At 40.0% G+C, this 18,169-nt stretch overlaps 1 protein-coding gene across 4 annotated transcripts in view; it reads right to left on the reverse strand.

Moving 5' to 3' along the window:
* Positions 1–18,169, reverse strand: part of golga2 (golgin A2) — a 119,511-nt gene that overhangs the window by 24,516 nt on the left and 76,826 nt on the right. For all 4 annotated transcript variants that reach the window (XM_067249818.1, XM_067249819.1, XM_067249817.1 and 1 more), the window contains 4 exons: positions 13,470–13,566; positions 13,208–13,299; positions 12,547–12,739; positions 5,553–5,720 (listed from right to left, as the gene is read on the reverse strand). In XM_067249818.1, coding sequence (XP_067105919.1) covers positions 5,553–5,720; positions 12,547–12,739; positions 13,208–13,299; positions 13,470–13,566 — 550 coding nt within the window. The remainder of the gene's footprint in view (positions 1–5,552; positions 5,721–12,546; positions 12,740–13,207; positions 13,300–13,469; positions 13,567–18,169) is intronic.

Raw genomic sequence — 18,169 nt, forward strand, 5'->3', positions numbered from 1 at the left:
TACTCTGGTAGGAGGAGCCTATTATTATTGGTGATATTATTAATATAATGCTGGTTCCATGGGAGTCAATGGCACCCCCTAGACCAGTAATGTAAAACGTTTTGAAATTTGGCATGTTGAAACTACCAGAGCATTAGTAACTACCATACCAAACATGGCCCACGCGAGACAATAGGTGGCACTACAGGCCACGCCCAATATGTCAATTTTCAAAGGGATGCCCTTTGCAGGCCATAAGTCCCAAAATTCTGAAATTCAGTACATATGCCTTACTTCTTGTGAGGACCAAAAAAGCGTCAATAACCTATTACGGCCACCATATTGGATATTTCTGTACAAGAAAGATTTGTCCAAAACTACACAAATCTTCTCATGAACCATAGCTCCGATTGACTTGAAATAAGAAACTGATTTGTAGGATATATGTCTTCCTATAGGATGCGACGCAATAAAGAATATATTACAAAATGGCCAAATTATTAATATATTGGTACATTTTCATCCGTGGCACATATTTCATGTGTCTATAAATAAGTGCCACATTGACCTACGGACTTGATCTGTTCCACACACAAGGTAGACACTACAATATTTTACCATGTGCCAAGGCATCTCCAAAATTATTGAATTAAAGGGAAATATACGTTTTTGCTAACTCTAAAATATGGCTTTATACATCCACTATAGATTAATCGATACTCTGATTCAAGCACAAGTTCAATGGAAGACCCTTGACAATATTTAGTACTAGAGATGTCACGAGAACCGATACTACCGAAACCTTCCGGTTCTAAAATGACAAAACACAGACGATGCCCAGGTTTTTGAGGCACCGTAGGCAACAATGCCAGTGTTAGCAGCATCGGTGCTGCACTTCTTTTAGCAGACGCTCTTATCCAGAGCGACTTACAGTAAGTACAGGGACATTCCCCCCGAGGCAAGTAGGGTGAAGTGCCTTGCCCAAGGACACAACGTCATTTTGCACAGCCGGGAATCGAACCGGTAACCTTCAGATTACGAGTCTGACTCCCTAACCGCTCAGCCACCTGACCTCTTCCGGAAATGATGTGAGTTCTGATTCATATGAACAACATCCAAAGAATGAACGTTTTAAGTTTTTTTTTAATCTGTCATACTGAAATACTCGTTACATGATGTTTGGGATGGTGGGCACATTTGTTACAATGGCTTATGTTATGTACGTAGCTTATGCTGTAGTTTTAACGCTAGCCTATATACCTCGGTTAGAAGGGGAGAGAGAGAGAAAGAGAGCATCTTGCAAGTATCCTGTCAGAACTAGCAAAATTCACTGAATATCCTAGTTTAATATAGTTACAAATGAATATGCAATTGGTTTGTCAAAACACGATGCCAATACAACTAGATGTAAAAGACGATTTGCGAGTGACAGAGCAGAAAATTTGCCGCAATTAGCCTAATTGTAATTAATCTACAATCAAATTTCGAATATGAGATCGATTTACCCAAGACCATGTTGACATGTTATTTTTCCTCTGTAAAAACCTTGAACTAGCCAAAAAAAGGTGTGCAATGCTGTGAAAAAAACAAAACATGTTCATCTTGTTAGCTGAATGGCTGCACTGCTATATCCACTATTTTGTTTTGCACTGATGTTGTTTTTGCACAGTACCTTTTCAAATTATGTCTGGAATGTGTCTGACTAGTTGTTGCACTAGGAGCATTAATTGCACTTTGTTATGTTGTTCTATGCTATATTGCACATGTTTTTATGTCTTGTTATGACATTTTGATATTTTCAACTATATTAATAAAGAAGATCATGTTTCAAGTTAAAGTACATGGAATCTTAGAAAACTTTTTTTTTACCGTGGTATCTAAATCGGCATCGAGAATTGTGTTATTTGACTTGTGTTGGCACCGACTACTGAATTCTCGGTATCGTGACACCCCTATTTAGTACACAAATCTGAGAAAAAGTTGGATTTAAGATGAAAAGTAGATTTGTGAATAATAAAACCACATTTCCACCCCATGAGTCTAAAATGTCTGAAAGGGGAGGTCCCTCCCACTACCATTATCTCTAATTCACTCTCCTGCGTCTCATGTGTTGTATGTCTGCAAACTGCTATAGTATGGGCCTACACGAAAGTTAGAAAGTCATGGGACTTGTGTGGGGAGGGTTTGACAAGGATGATGACTATTTCTCCACAGATATCATGGGCTTGGACATGGAGTTGGACCAGTTACTATTCACTTTTACTTGATGGGTGTGATCTGTGAAGAATGAATGGCACCATGCAATGGTGAAAGGCTATGACCCAGGGTTAATTGTAACTGGTGTTGGAAAACACATGTAGTAGGGCAAAATAGAGGAACTGTGCAAAAGGTGCTGGTGCGGAAGAAAGTCCCAAAAGATTGTGCAGAATGGGCAGAAAATATAAGATGGCATTGTATCAAGGCCCAATTGGAGAAGAAGCCAATGGATATTTACAACTGTAGTAGGCCAATAGATCTGTTTTTAAAGTTTAGGGGGGAAACTTGTTGGCTATAAAGCCCCCACCCCCAGACCATAAGGGCAGACCATAAGTTAAACATACGTTGTTTTGTTTGTTCAGCTAAATGTGTGTAATGTTATTGTTTGTTAGTTAAGATAATCCTGTTGGTCACCCTGATTGTGCATGTTGTGTAGTTTTAATGGCACAATAGAGCCTAAAAATGTTTGAGTATTTCGAATGCTGTATTCTCCCCAGTTACACTCATAAGCAGAAAATCATTTGCACTGTATTAGCACAGTTATCCTCATGAGTCTTGTCATTTGTGTATTGACTGAGATTCCGGATGACATTAACTCAAAGAGTTGCCACATCTGCGCTTTTCTTGATAAATTGGGGAATTTTGAAAACAGTGTCGTGGGTTAAAATGTATTGATTGCGGGTGTGATGTTTTTGGGCTACATCTAAACCTCATGCGGCCGCCAAATTTCTGCCTTGGGCTGACCTGCGCTGGGAGAGAAGGAAACAGCACGGATGGGGAAAGTGTGTGGGCAGAGCGAGCAGGAATCAGAATTGTGTTTAATCGCCATGTAAGTGGTCACAAACAAGGAATTTACTTTGGTGGGCAGGTGCATACAGTGAACATTTAAACATAATGAACAAAATAAAAATGTAGAACATGTACAACAAGCTACCGCTCAGCATACCTGATTACATTTTTAAACAGTATGACAATCTCATTAAAGACTTTCTATGGGCTGGAAGGAAGCCCAGATTTAAGTTGAGCAAATTGTATGCACCCAAGGATAAAGGAGGGCTGGGTATACCTGACGTTAGACTATATAGTTGGTCTTTTGAAATGGTCAAGATAGCTAAACATTGGAGTGGGACAGAGTCTGGTTTGGAGTGGGCCGCTATTGAAAAGGCTCTGGCCGAGCCGTTCCAGCCTATAACTGTAATATCTCAGCAGTCAACTGACAAAGAGAGAGACAAGAATCCAATAATTAAACATTCTAGGGAGGTATGGGCAAAGGTTAATAAAATACACAAGGTTTTACATTACCAGCAGCTATATGCATCACTTCGGTTAAACTCAGAAGTCAAAATAGGGAAACAAACTGTATTTTGGAGGGGATGGTTAGATAAGGGAATACATACAATAAGTAACCAGCAGCACATGTGACGATTTGAGGATAATCTGGCAGAGGGACCTTGACTGTCAGATTGACAATGATACTTGGAAACAGATTTTGACTGATAATGGTAGATATATAAAGGAAACTAGAGGTAAATTCACTCAATATAAAATTCTACACCGGTACTTCTGGACACCATGCAGGCTTTTCAAAATAGGACTAATAAGTACCAACACATGCTGGAAATGCAAAAAAGAGATGGGCACATTTGTACATCTCATATGGGAATGTGCTATGGTCAACCCATTTTGGCATGGAGTATTGGATTTCTTAGAGACATGGGTAGGACTATCTTTGCCATTTTCCCCACGTTTATGCCTTCTGGGTGATAAAACAGAAATTCCACAACTGACAAAAGTCTCAGTCTTGAGTTAAAGATTTTCAAGAATGGATCTCTGCATGATGGGCCTGACCAGACCACAGGTGGCCTTACAGAACATGCTTCAAAGTTGTCACTTTCAAAAGGGTGGCGTTTTGACCCCATCAGGCCAAGATGTCTGAAAGTTGGTATGCATTCTTTGTTGCTCATGGGGAACAAAAAAGTCTCAAGAACCCATAATGGGCAGCATGGAGTTCTCTCTACATTTCAAAAAATGACTTAAAATCAGCCGTTGCTCCAATTGTCTTGAAATGTTGTGTACATTTATGAAATACCTGTCTGTATCATGTAAATTTTGCAAAAGTTAGCAATGTTGAGGAAGAACCCGCCATTGTGCCCCCATATATAAAAAAAAATCCCTAGTCAACATTGTTCTAATTTGGCACATTGACACTACAGGCCAGTGGGTACCCCCACATCAAATATGGGCAACATTTGACTTTAGGAGGCGCCACAGGCCACGCCCACAAGTCAATTCTTCAGAAACTAGGCGTACATGCCTTATTTCTCACTAGGAACAAAAATGCCTCAAGGACCCATAAGGTCCGCCATGATAGATTTTGTTGCACTGAAAAAAAAAATATCCATTCCTAGCAGAAAATACGGACCCTCTTCATGAGATCGTGTCACAAATGGTCCGCTGAATTTAAAACATATGTATGAAATTCCGTTTTTCTTACTCAGTGAGAAAAATCCAGTCTGTCTTGGGCTTGAACAAGTGCATTGATGTCTGAGGCAGATATGCGAAGGATAACTGACAGGTGATCATCAGGGTCTGCAGTTTAACTAGCAATCCATCAGCGGCTCGCACCCACTCTGCATCAGTTAAATTCTTGTATTTGTCCGCGTGTTTAGTCCCGTAGTGTCGATTCAATGTGTAATCCTTCAACACAGCGACCTGTTCTCCACAAACTAAGCACACAATTCTGCCTTTGACTTCAGTTATCAGATACTTAGAAGTGCATGTCTTGTTAAAAACTCTACATTCTGTATCAAAGTTTTTCATTTTTTACCGTGAGCAGACATTTTCGAGGGCTAAACAACAGCTAACTCAGTGTCTCCTGTCGGTGAGGCTGCGTAAGCGCACATACGTAAATCGCCTAATCGCTGTAGTATTTCAGGACAACAGATTTCATACCGCTCAACACATGTATTTATTTGTACACACACACCGTTTGTGCACATGCTCACAAAGTGAAAATTGCACTTGCACAGGCACTCTCTTTTGCTCTCTTTTTGTCCTGTCACATAAGAACCACTGCATGAATTGTTCCATGTGAGGTCCATTTTGTCAAGTTGCAAGTACCATGTTATGGTAACTGCTTAAATTTGCACTACACATTTTGTACTTTGTAACAATAGCTGTTCTATCTAAATTGTATAATCATGTTTTATTGTTTAAATGCAAATGAAAACATCGCAATATACATCGAATATCGTAAACATTTTGACAATATCGAGATATATTTTTTTAGATATCGCCCAGTCCTAATGGTGTCTCACCTATAGTGTCAGTCTCTCCAGACAGCTGGATACAGCGGTGCTCTAGTTCTTCCATTCTGTCCTTCAGGTCCGCCTTCTCCTGCATTAGGGAGGTGAAGCGCATCTGAAGTTTCTCTGTAGAAACCCTCAATGCCTCATAGACTTCTACTGGGACTCCACCTTCCAAGTCTAGGGAGAAGAGGTGGTGCTGGGTTAGGTTTACATAATCATCAAACACCAAATCCTGCATATTTTTTCTTTTTTAAGGGGTTGGCAACCTTCAGAATCAGATGACAAGAGTAATTTTTCATTTCCTTTTTCAACCACAATAAGGTGCATTAAGAGCCACAATGGGTGAAAAGCTTGAGTTTGAGACATAACAAAAAGAAACACTGACATAACTTGCCAATAATGTTTTTCATTGCCACCAATCCTTCAAAATAGTAATCACAAGAAAAAATATACAATGTACAAAATTGAGCCCAATCGGCCAGATAATTAATGTGAAAAACAATTAAAATGCCATGCTCCCCACACCATAAGTTGGTTTGACTTCAAATTGAACACACAAGTCAAACTCCAAAAATGCCTTTTGTACCATAAAAATATACCATGATGGATTTTCCATCAATTAGAAAAACGACGTGCTGTATCTAACCAACTGTCAAACCTTCTCTCTCAGAACAACCTGCTTGACCCCAACCAATCGGGCTTCAAGACTGGCCACTCCACAGAGACTGCCCTCCTTTCAGTCACCACTGCCCTCCAGTCTGCCAGAGCGGCTTCCAGGTCATCCGTCATCATTCTGCTGGACCTTTGTGCAGCGTTTTATACGGTTAACCACCAGATCCTGCTCTCCAGACTTTCTGAGATGGGCATCACTGGCACTGCACTCCAGTAGATCTCATCCTACCTGTCGAGGTAATCCTCTTCAGAGGATTCAGAACACAGCGGCCCGCCTGGTCTACAATCTACCCAGACGCTCCCATGTTACCCCGCTCCTCATCTCTCTCCACTGGCTACCTATCACGGCCCGTATCAGATTCAAGACCCTGGTACTGACCTTCCGAGCAGTGAACGGGACTGCACCCGACTACAGGAAGTCTCTCCTGCAGCCTTACACCCCCACCCGTCACCTACGGTCTTCTTCAGACAACCGCCTGGTGGTCCCACCGCTCAAGACCGCCCAGTCCCAACACAAGCTCTTCTCCTGTCTGGCCCCCCAGTGGTGGAATCAACTCCCCACCTCCATCAGAGATACTGACTCCACCTTCAAGAAAAGGCTCAAGACGCACTTGTTCCGGGAGTACAACGGTACTTAGGAACGGTTCGCTTGACCCGATGTTAGTTTCCTCAAGGATCACAATGACTCTTGCTTAGAGACTTGTGGTTAGTGGTAACTGATTGAAATTTTTGTACTCGCTGTGATATATTGTTTTTATTATTGTTGCTTGTTTTTCTACAGGTACACCTGCACTTACAGCAGTTCATGTTGTTTAAATGTAACTTGTTTAACTACATGCTCTTATGGTTCTTCCCTTTGGCACTTATTTTGGTTGTTCACAATATGTGCTTCATGTTTTGGCTACTCGCAATGTTTTTGGGGCTATCTTGTTGTTATTATCAGTGACCTATGCACTTTGTAAAGCTCTCTCTTGGAAGTCGCTTTGGATAAAAGTGTCTGCTAAATGAATAAATGTAAATGTAACAAAGGACCAAGGATTCAAAAACTGAATCTTAATATCTTATTTTGTTTTCAAGATAGACCAATTAACTTTAAAAGGGGAGTGTTGAGCAATAATGGGATAATTAACAAAAAAAATGTATCCACATCAGTACCAGAAACATACGCTCACAGTTTCATTCAATTTAACCAATAGGGTACACTACTAATGCAAGAAATGTCCGTTGATTAACACAAGTCAGACTATGAATCAGGCATTTTTTTCCAATCTTTACAAAACTTACAGGATGTTTCATAACAATGTTGAACAACTACTTCAAAATCTCTCAATAGGTGGTGCCACAATAGGTGGTGCCACCAGTTCCAATTATATGCATGGGTCTGATGCAAATTTGGCCATAAATCGGTGCCATAAATCGCTCATGCAAACATCACCAACTTTGTGGATATTAATGTTGAACTAAGTTTGTAAAAATATCTGAAAATTGTCTAAAAAGGGGGTCCAAAAATCAATTTCCATATGGCTTACAGTATAGTTGTTTTTTTGCGTTTATTATAAAACTGGGTCTTGTTCTTCCGGAGCTTTTATTTTGAAACTGGGCCTCTATGCTAGGGTTAGTTGCCTAAACTTTGTTTAACACTAGAAGCGCTGAGCCATTTCCCCCTACTTATAGCGCAGTTAGGGGTCAAATGAACCTTCAGACAGGGATGTTTCTACTGACACGTAATGATCGCTCGATGGCACTTCTTGCACGAAGCTTAAGGCAAGGTCGGAAAATTAACTTGCCATGTCAATCTGTCATTCATGTCCGTGTTGTTAGTTGGTGATTATTTAATTACAATGTTTGTTGTCTATTCCTTCAATCATTCAGCAAAATATAGTTTATTGGCTGAAAGATGTCACCAACTTTTAGATTGGGTTAGACTGCAGTTGGTATATAGTAGCCCGAAATTATCCAAATTGACTGATCGCGTTGTTGTCCCCACTCAAAAGTAGAAACACACAGGGACATCATAAACTGTCAATGGTCTAATTAGATCCAATTATACTGGCAAAACATGCAATGTTCTTCATTTATTTTCAGGGCAAGGTCCAAGAAGGTTATTGCAAAAATGAGAGCCAAGTGTAATTAGTTAGGAAATTATTAGTGGTGGGCCGCAAGCTATGATGACTTTCACCTTGATATTTTAGCGCGGATGTATACCTAGCCGAATTGCACTGTAGGGGGCGAGAACGAGTCTTAAAACCTGTGTGTATGCCTTGTGTATGAAATTATCACATCAAACCTGACGGGCTAACATGGATGCAGCTATGAAGCCGCCTGGCTTGCTTCAGGGAAAATTTATTTTTAAGAAGCTTCCCAATGGAAACCTCGACAAGACTAAGGTTGTTTGCACCTTGTGATATGCGGAATAAGTTTATTGTAGGAGTTCTTCCAGTCTCAAATACCACCTAAACGCAAAGCATCCCTTAGCTAATGCGGAAAATGCCGGGCCAAGCACTGATGTAGCGCAGGGGAAGAGTCGTCGTCAAACTACGATGTTTGAGTGCAACCGAGGCAAGCCCGTCAGCTCAGCTCTATCAGCCAAGCTAACTAATCTAATAAACAGTTAATAAAACACATGTACATCTTATTGAACATAATTTATTTTCATCACCAATTATAATAGTAGAACAGCTTACTCAAGCAGTTTGTGATGGATTTTGGAAACAGGAGATGTGACCCTGGTCTAATGCGCCACCTGGCTTGAGAAACCCGTTCTCAAAGACTTACTTTTAGTCATTATTGGGGTAGCACACATATTCTGAATGCCTTCGGCGGAATTCAAATGAGACATTTTAATCTAGATTAATGCCAATATTACAGTGAGATTAATCTAGATAAAAAAAATAAAAATCTATGCCCACCACTAGAAATTATATAGGCTTACTTGATATTACATGCTTAGCCTATTTAATTTAGCTAACAACTGACAAGACAGGCATTGTATAATATACAGTGGATAATATCATATGGTTGCGAATGTCTATTGTGGTTTTATGTAGGCCATTAGCCTACTGTAACATTGGGACTCCAGTTCCAATTGTGGATGGCGGGTAATGCAAGAGCAGTAGCGCATTGTGTAAAACAAAAGTTGCATTTGATAAATCAAGTAGGTAGCTTCTCTACTACAACTAGCCTGACAGAATTTAGAATACGTTTTGTTCCCTTTACATCTACGGACTAAATATAATAAATGGGGTAATCTCGGGCATTGCGTTGTGCACAGGATTTCTTATTTTTTGAGTTGGTAAACCGTAAATGCATTTTTAGGCTGTTTGAAAAGGTGCGATATCCATCCCCCATTCTAAGTATTGATTGCATCGTGTATCAATGCATTTGGTCTCAGGTCCTTTCATAGTTGTCAACTCAAAACCAGTTCAGAGCATTCCATTCTGATACTTACAGCTCAAGACAACATGTAATTTAACTTATTGTTAAGTTCACGCACTCTTTGAACAGAATATGGGCAATCATTGCAAAAGACAGTTCACCATTTGGGATGGATGCCCCCTGGAGTATTATGCAGTGGTCTTAGCTGCTAATCCTGTGAAATGGAAGGATAATAAAGACCGTTTTGAGACAGTAGGTCTCAGGGGACTGTTTCAACTCATTGTATTCAGATTGTATTGTTTTAGGAGTGAGCTGATGATAGGAAGGATCATGATAGCTGCATGTCTGTTCTTTGATCAGGAGTTCATTGTGGAGAAGGATGTGACTTACATTTTATTAATTGATTGTTGCTTAAGGAAGACCAGATGTTGATAGCCTCCAAAAGACTGTTTTATGACGAGCATCACTCTGTCGAAAGTTCTAATAAATTACATTTTGTTGAATGATTGAAGGGCTAGACAACAATCGTTCTAATGAAACAGTCACCGACTATCAACGCAGAAATGAATGACAGATTGAGGGGGACGGGGGTGCGACCATGTAGAGACATGGTGGCCCGACCATGTAGAGACAGAAATGACATGGCGTCGTGTAAATAAGATAAATAACATAAGGCCATTTAGTTCGTTTAATAAAAGAGCAAGCTATAGACCTGTTTTATAGGAAAGGTAATCTTAAATGACTTATTTTGTGATCTGGCGCTATAAAAAAAATAAATAATAATAATTTACTTGACCTTCCAGGGGGGGCGGGGGGTGCCATTGGGGTGGGCCGGGTGCCCCCCTAATATAATGGTAGGTGAAACACTGCTAAGGCCACTTCAGTTTTCGACCTTGCCTTGGCTGCTTGCAAGAAGAGCCATCTAGCGATCATTAGGGGACCATTGACCCCCTATTCGTGCTATAGATAGCCTAGGGGAAACCGGCTGCACCGTGATCCAAATCAAATTACAGTGGGGCAAAAAGGATTTTGTCAGCCACCAATTGTGCAAGTTCTCCCACTTAAAAAGATGAGAGAGGCCTGTAATTTTCATCATAGGTACACTTCAACAATGAGACAAAATGAGAATTAAAAAAATCCAGAAAATCACTGTCTGATTTTTTAAGAATTTATTTGCAGATGAGTGGAAAATAAGTATTTGGTCACCTTCAAAAAAGCAAGATTTCTGTCTCTCACAGACCTGTAACTTCTTCTTTAAGAGGCGGCTCTGTCCTCCACTCGTTACCTGTATTAATGGCACCTGTTTGAACTCGTTATCAGTATAAAAGACACCTGTCCACAACCTCAAACAGTCAGACTCCAAACTCCACTATGGCCAAGACCAAAGAGCTGTCAAAGGACACCAGAAACAAAATTGTAGACCTGCACCAGGCTGGGAAGACTCAATCTGCAATAGGTAAGCAGCTTGGTGTGAAGAAATCAACTGTGGGAGCAATTATTAGAAAATGGAAGACATACAAGACCACTGATAATCTTCCTCGATCTGGGGCTCCACGCAAGATCTCACCCCGTGGGGTCAAAATGATCACAAGAACGGTGAGCAAAAATACAAGAACCACACGGGGGGACCTAGTGAATGACCTGCAGAGAGCTGGGACCAAAGTAACAAAGGCTACCATCAGTAACACACTACGTCGCCAGGGACTCAAATCCTGCAGTGCCAGACGTGTCCTGCTTAAGCCAGTACATGTCTGGGCCCATCTGAAGTTAGCTAGAAATCCTTTGGATGATCCAGAAGAGGATTGGGAGAATGTCATATGGTCAGATTAAACCAAAATAGAACTTTTTGGTAACAACTCAACTTGTTGTGTTTGGAGGAGAAAGAATGCTGAGTTGCATCCAAAGAACACCATACCTACTGTGAAGCATGGGGGTGGAAACTTAATGCTTTGGGGCTGTTTTTCTGCAAAGGGACTAGGACAACTGATCCGTGTAAAGTAAAGAATGAATGTATCGTGAGATTTTGAGTGAAAACCTCCTTCCATCAGCAAGGGCATTGAAGATGAAACGTGGCTGGGTCTTTCAGCATGACAATGATCCCAAACACACCGCCCGGGCAACGAAGGAGTGGCTTCGTAGAAGCATTTCAAGGTCCTGGAGTGGCTTAGCCAGTCTCCAGACCTCAACCCCATAGAAAATCTTTGAAGGGAGTTGAAAATCCGTGTTGCCCAGCGACAGCCCCAAAACATCACTGCTCTAGAGAAGATCTGCATGGAGGAATGGGCCAAACTACCAGCAACAGTGTGTAAAAACCTTGTGGAGAAAATGTTTGACCGCTGTCATTGCCAACAAAGGGTATATAACAAAGTATTGAGATGGACTTTTGTTATTGACCAAATACTTATTTTCCACCATAATTTGCAAATAAATTCCAATGTGATTTTCTGGATTTTTCCCCCCTAATTTTGTCTCATAGTTGAAGTGTACCTATGATGAACATTAGTCCTCTCTCATCTTTTTAAGTGGGAAAACTTGCAAAATTGGTGGCTGACTAAATACTTTTTTGCTCCACTGTATATCACGCATGACGTGCCCACAGCTCAACTGGAAGCTTAGGTAAACAAGCACAAATTATGAGTATTTAGTGATCCTAAACATGTTTATTATATTGAGTGACTTCTTTAACACTAACTTTTGTAATATACAAGAAAAGGAAAACTGTAACATAAAAATAAATCCGTTCCTAGCAGAAAATACAGACCCTCTTCATGAGATCGTGTCACAAATGGTCCGCTGAATTTAAAACATATGTATGGAATTCTTATGCAACCATGACACGCTGACTTAACACACATTCAATTATTCATTCTCAAAAACATTCAAGGACTTATTTTTATTAACAACTTATCAACTTTCAATATCTTCCAAAGCCTGTGGAACCCTATCTGTTGCTCACCTGTATGTTTGTGATCATTTCTTTTTTTGATGTCATGCCCATAGTCATGTAAACAGTGGTTGTAGTCTAGGTGGCAGTCATGGCTGTTACTGTGTTGTTGGTGCTCTATGCTCAGTTCTGCTGCCTGGTGGTGAGTGTCTAGGCTTGTTTCCTTTTCCAGTCTGCTCCTCATCTCATCCCTCTCCATCTCCACCTGGGCCAGTGCACACCACACAAACTCAGCAGACAGGAAGTGTAAAAAAATAAATAAAATACATGATACGTGATTAAATAGAAAAGAGAAAGAAAAACAGGATCTATAACAATAGGTACTTAACCCTTTAAGGAGTAGCGTCCCTGTGTGAGCATTTGAAAGAGGGCGCCACAGTGTAACATCCCAAATATGTGATTCGAATATTCCAATTGAATATTTTCCGATAACTATGCGACAAACGCTTCAGAATGTACTAATTAGAAGGCTAACAAGTAACACTAACATGGTAGTAGCATTGCTAAGAGTATAATGCTAGGTAATTTAGCCCGGCAGCTAGCTAGCTACGGTTTAGGAAAAATAACTTGCGCTGTGGGGACTGTTGGAAATATTTGGAACTTTCTCAGCTAGGGTTATACTAAATGTTGGCAATGAGTATATGCAAAGCAATGGGTAGCCTGTCCTCCTAACCATCACTTCCCGGTTTTCAAAGTCCTTTGGTAGGATGATGGAGGAGGACTTCTGAGAGACTTCCTGTGGCAATTGGCTCTCCACTCCGTCTCCTGTGTGGCAGACCCACAAGTAACATTATTTTACTTGTTTATACATAAAAGTCTCTTTTACACACAGTAGACACCCTCTGAATGTTGTCTCATACAACATCTCAATGACAATGTTTTAAAGACAACATTGTATTATCATAATGACACAGAGACAGTAACTGGTCTCTAACCTTGGTCTCTGAGGGGTGTGGCCAAAGTCGAGCTGTTGAGCTCCTGCACTTCTGTCTTAAGCTGCTGGTTGTCTCTGTTCAGCTGTTCCAGAGACTCCTGACAGGAAAAACCAACATCTAAGAACACAAACTGACTCTCACACACACACACACACACCCTCCATGTCAGGCATTCTAAGATGGTTGGCTAAAATACACTGAAATCCTCAGAGTTGTTTGCTACATGTGTACTGTTCTGGAAAAATGCTGAATCGCTCATTTAAGTATAAATGCTTTTATTGGGTGTGATCTCACATGTTTATTTATTATTATTTCTTTCCCCACCATAACTCATCCCTCAATTTTTGCACTACATAGATAAAGTTGCTGTCAAAATGTTCGTCTTGGTCACGATTGCTTGCTTGGATTTTACATTCCGTTGCACGGTTTAGGTTTGTTTTACGTTTTTGTGGCGAAAAGTGAAGCTAACAGTGGCTAACTAGCTTGTAACAAACCTGTGCGCTCATTAACTTCTGGGAGATAGTTAACAACCTAAAACTGCAAGACAGCTGCAGAAACGCCACAGGCAAAAGCCAGGGTGATAACTATTTGCTTGAAATGTAATTTACAATACATATATACGCTGATATTATTAGTTATTATTAGTAGATATTATTGTCTGCAATTTCAGTGAGGCGTTAGCATCATGACATTAGCCTCTGTTGGACAACACATACGACAGCAGTTTGTTTTCAATCGTTAAAATAATAAAAATGCCTCACAAATAAGTGTTAGGATTTATGATGACATTACTCTAGATTATTATGACATAACTCTAGATTACAAGTCAACGATTCGTTGGTGAAATAATCATACATTTACATTTATTCATTTAGCAGACGCTTTTATCCAAAGCGACTTCCAAGAGAGAGCTTTACAAAGTGCATAGGTCACTGATACTAACAACAAGATAGCCACAAAAACATTGCGAGTAGCCAAAACATGAAGCACACATTGTGAACAACCAAAGTAAGTGCCAAATGGAAGAACCATAAGAGCATGTAGTTAAACAAGTTAAAATTAAACAACATGAACCGCTATAAGTGCAAGTGTAACTGTAGAAAAAACAAGCAACAATAATAAAATCATCATTAGATACCTGTACGTGTAGCTCACTGTAACGTTGTACGCCACTGTCCATTTTGAGTGTTACAAACTGCCCTTCGCTCTATCTAGCTAGTTAGCCTTCCACGGGCATCTCTCTCCCGTCTGCACTAAAAACATATGGATAGAGGGAAAATTGTGCCTAGTTTTTGCTCATTTAATCCGATTGACCTCATAATCTGTTTCCATATAGTTGAAACACAGGCCTACATCTATGAATGTGTAGTCTCAAATATACAGTGGATATAAAAAGTCTACCCTGTTAAAATGCCAGGTTTTTGTGATGTAAAAAAATGAGACAAAGATAAATCATGTCAGAACTTTTTCCACCTTTAATTGAATTGAACCTTTTGTGACCTTTTTAACAGGGGTGTGTAGACTTTTTATATCCACTGTACATAGAGCTCAAGGCTCAAGAGCGCCCGGTCACAACACACTCTTCTCCTGTCTGGCCCCCCAATGGTGGAATCAACTCCCCACCTCCATCAGGGACACTGAATGTCTCCCCACCTTCAAGAAAAGACGCACTTGTTCCGGGAGTACCACGGCACTTAGGAATGATTGGCTGGACCTGATGTTAGTTTCCTCCAGGATCACAATGACTCTTATTGAGAGACTTGTTGCTATTGTTGGTTTGTTGTAACGGTCTTTAAATTATTGTACTCGCTGTGAAATACATTGTTGCTAGCTTTTTTTCTTTCTCCACAGGTACACATGCACTTTTTGAGGTTCTTGCTGTCTAATTGTAACTTGTCTAACTACATGCTCTTATGGTTCTTCCCTTTGGCACTTATTTGGTTGTTCACAATGTATGCTTCATGTTTGGCTACCCGCAATGTTTGGGGCTATCTCGTTGTTATGATCAGTGACCTATGCACTTTTGTAAAACTCGCTTTGGATAAAAGCGTCTGCTAAATGCATAAATGTAAAGGTAAAGTAGAAATATTTGTCAATACCGGCGCATTCAAACGATCCCCTCAGTGGAAGTTGGCTACCAACAGAAGCAGTAACTGACCTCCAGTGACAGGTGAGGGGAGGTGCACAAAGGACACACTTACTAGTGGTATCTTGCTTCCAACTTTTGTTTTGACAACCCAGTCATTTGGAGCAGATAAACATCTAAAAACATGCAGGGCTACAGTAGGCCCAAGGACCAGGATCAATGAGTATAGGTTCTGATATAGAGGGAGTATAAGAGAAGCTGACAAAGTTCAATGTGCTTTTTCCTACATACAACGTGGGTAGCCGGTCACATGAGCGCCGAGTCTTCAGACCAGGGATGTTGTTACTGTCAAGTATCGCTTCCAGTAAATTTGTTATATTAGCCAGTTTTCCAAAACTAGATTTCAAGCTTATTTATGTTTTTGGAGGCATATTTTCAGTTTGCAGCTGAGATACTGCCGGTAAATCAGCTTGAGAATGAGCTTGGGGTCTTTGTTAATGAATGAATGCAATATGAGTAAATGATAAAAAATATCACTAGAAGAATCTCAGGGAAATGAGAAGAGAATTATACCCTTCACCCTTATTATTTTGGAGTGAAAATGAGCAGCAACAAATGTAATCCTTGTAATCTATGCAATCCTCTTAAACAATAAGTATGCATACATATTTATATTATACCTAAATATTAGTTGTAAAATTTAAGTTAGAAAAACTGACCCATCTGCAACGGACGCAAGCACACAATTTCCCAAGAAAGTCTACCCTCTAGTTAAATACCGTATTTTTCGGAAATAAAACCGCGGTTCATACCCTGATTTTACATTTTTCTTGTGGTGTGGTTTATATTTCGAAGGGACTTATAGCTCGTTTTTATAACAAAACAACAGAAGAAACACTTTTCGAGAATGCTATTTAACCCATTAAGGAGTAGCGTTGCACTTATGTGATCATTTGAATGCGGGTCTCACAGCGTAACGTTGCATATATGCGATTTCTAACATTCAAATTGGATATTTTCCAATGGACAAAAACTATGCCACAAATGCTTTAGTATGGCTTAAACATTTACTAATGAGAAGGCTAACAAGTAACACTAGCATGGTAGTAGCATTGCTACGAGTATTATGCGAGCTAACTTAGCCCGGAAGCTAACTAAGGCTAGCTAGCGTTTCGTAAAAATAACTTGCGCTTTGGGGTCCGTTGGAAATATTTAGAACTCACGCATCTAAAAGGTAAATATTAGTTAATTCTAGGGCAATAGAAAACATACATTACGCACTTAATTTCGTTTGAAGTGTGTTACAAAACGGCATGCTGTAAGATCGCCTATACTTGTGCATTGCTTGGTATCATTGTTCCCGTATCATGTGCGGTATATATTCCAGTGCGGTTTATACTCAGATTTACAAACACAAAGCTTCCATTCTGGTGGGGTGCTGTTTAATGAAAATGCGGCTTATTTTCCCAAAAATACGGTAGTGTTCAAATAATTCAATTGGCAAATTTGACAGTGTGCTTACAAACAGTCTGTTCGCAGTTTTATAAGGTCCTCCTCGCTGGACACACTCTTTAAAGCAAACCCCCCCAAAGTACAAACAAGACAAGTGCATGCACACAAAAATATTCAGATTCATAAAACGCACTTTCTGCTCCGGTTTTCATTAATAGATCACAACTTAGTGGAAATTTTGCACATGCGAGCGATCGTCTTGTCCCACCTGAGTAACGTCCATGTTTTCCTGTAAATGGTCACTGCCTCCCCAAATTAATATTATTGGGTTAACACTTTCATGTGTGGTATTTGCACTGGTTGACAATGACAGGGCCATTATTACATTGACAGTTTTGCGCAAGGAACATGTGAAAACATATGACACTGTAGATTTGTATCTGCCTGACTGAAACAACAGCATCAGTTTAACCTTTAGATGCGTGAGTTCTAAATATTTCCGACGGCCCCCACAGCGCAAGTTATTTTTCCGAAACAGTAGCTAGATAGCTTTAGTTAGCTTCCGGGCTAAGTTACCTAGCAGAATACTCGTAGCAATGCTACTATCATGCTAGTGTTACTTGTTAGCCTTCTCATTAGTTCATTTTGAAGCCACACTAAAGCTTTTGTCGCATAGTTTTTGTCCATCGGAAAATATTCAATTGGAATGTTGGAACCACATATGCGATATTACGCAGTGGGACCTGCATTTAAACAATCACATATGTGATATCACCATCTTCTAACTTCACATCTGTTTTCCTTCTTAGATTAAACATGTCTCCTCAATCTCCACTGTTCTCCGTTAAGGTCACCAGGTGACCAGTGTTGGTCAAGTTACTTGGAAATAGTAACTAGTTACTGATTACTATCCAGTTCCTTTACTAACTATTTATTTTCAAAAGTAATTAGTTACTTTAATAATAACTTTACTTAGTTACTTTTCAAAAACATGATGCACAACCTGAATACGCTATAAAAGTCCGGCCTTTCAGCCTAATTCTATTCTTTCTGAATATTCCATCATATAAAATTAGGGATGGGTATCGGTTAACTGGGAACCGGTTCTAAACAAGAACCGGTTCCCAGTGAACCGATTCCTTGGAATCGTCAGCCAAATTCT

This window comes from Osmerus mordax, chromosome 14, assembly GCF_038355195.1.
Source record: "Osmerus mordax isolate fOsmMor3 chromosome 14, fOsmMor3.pri, whole genome shotgun sequence".
Lineage (NCBI taxonomy): Eukaryota > Metazoa > Chordata > Actinopteri > Osmeriformes > Osmeridae > Osmerus > Osmerus mordax.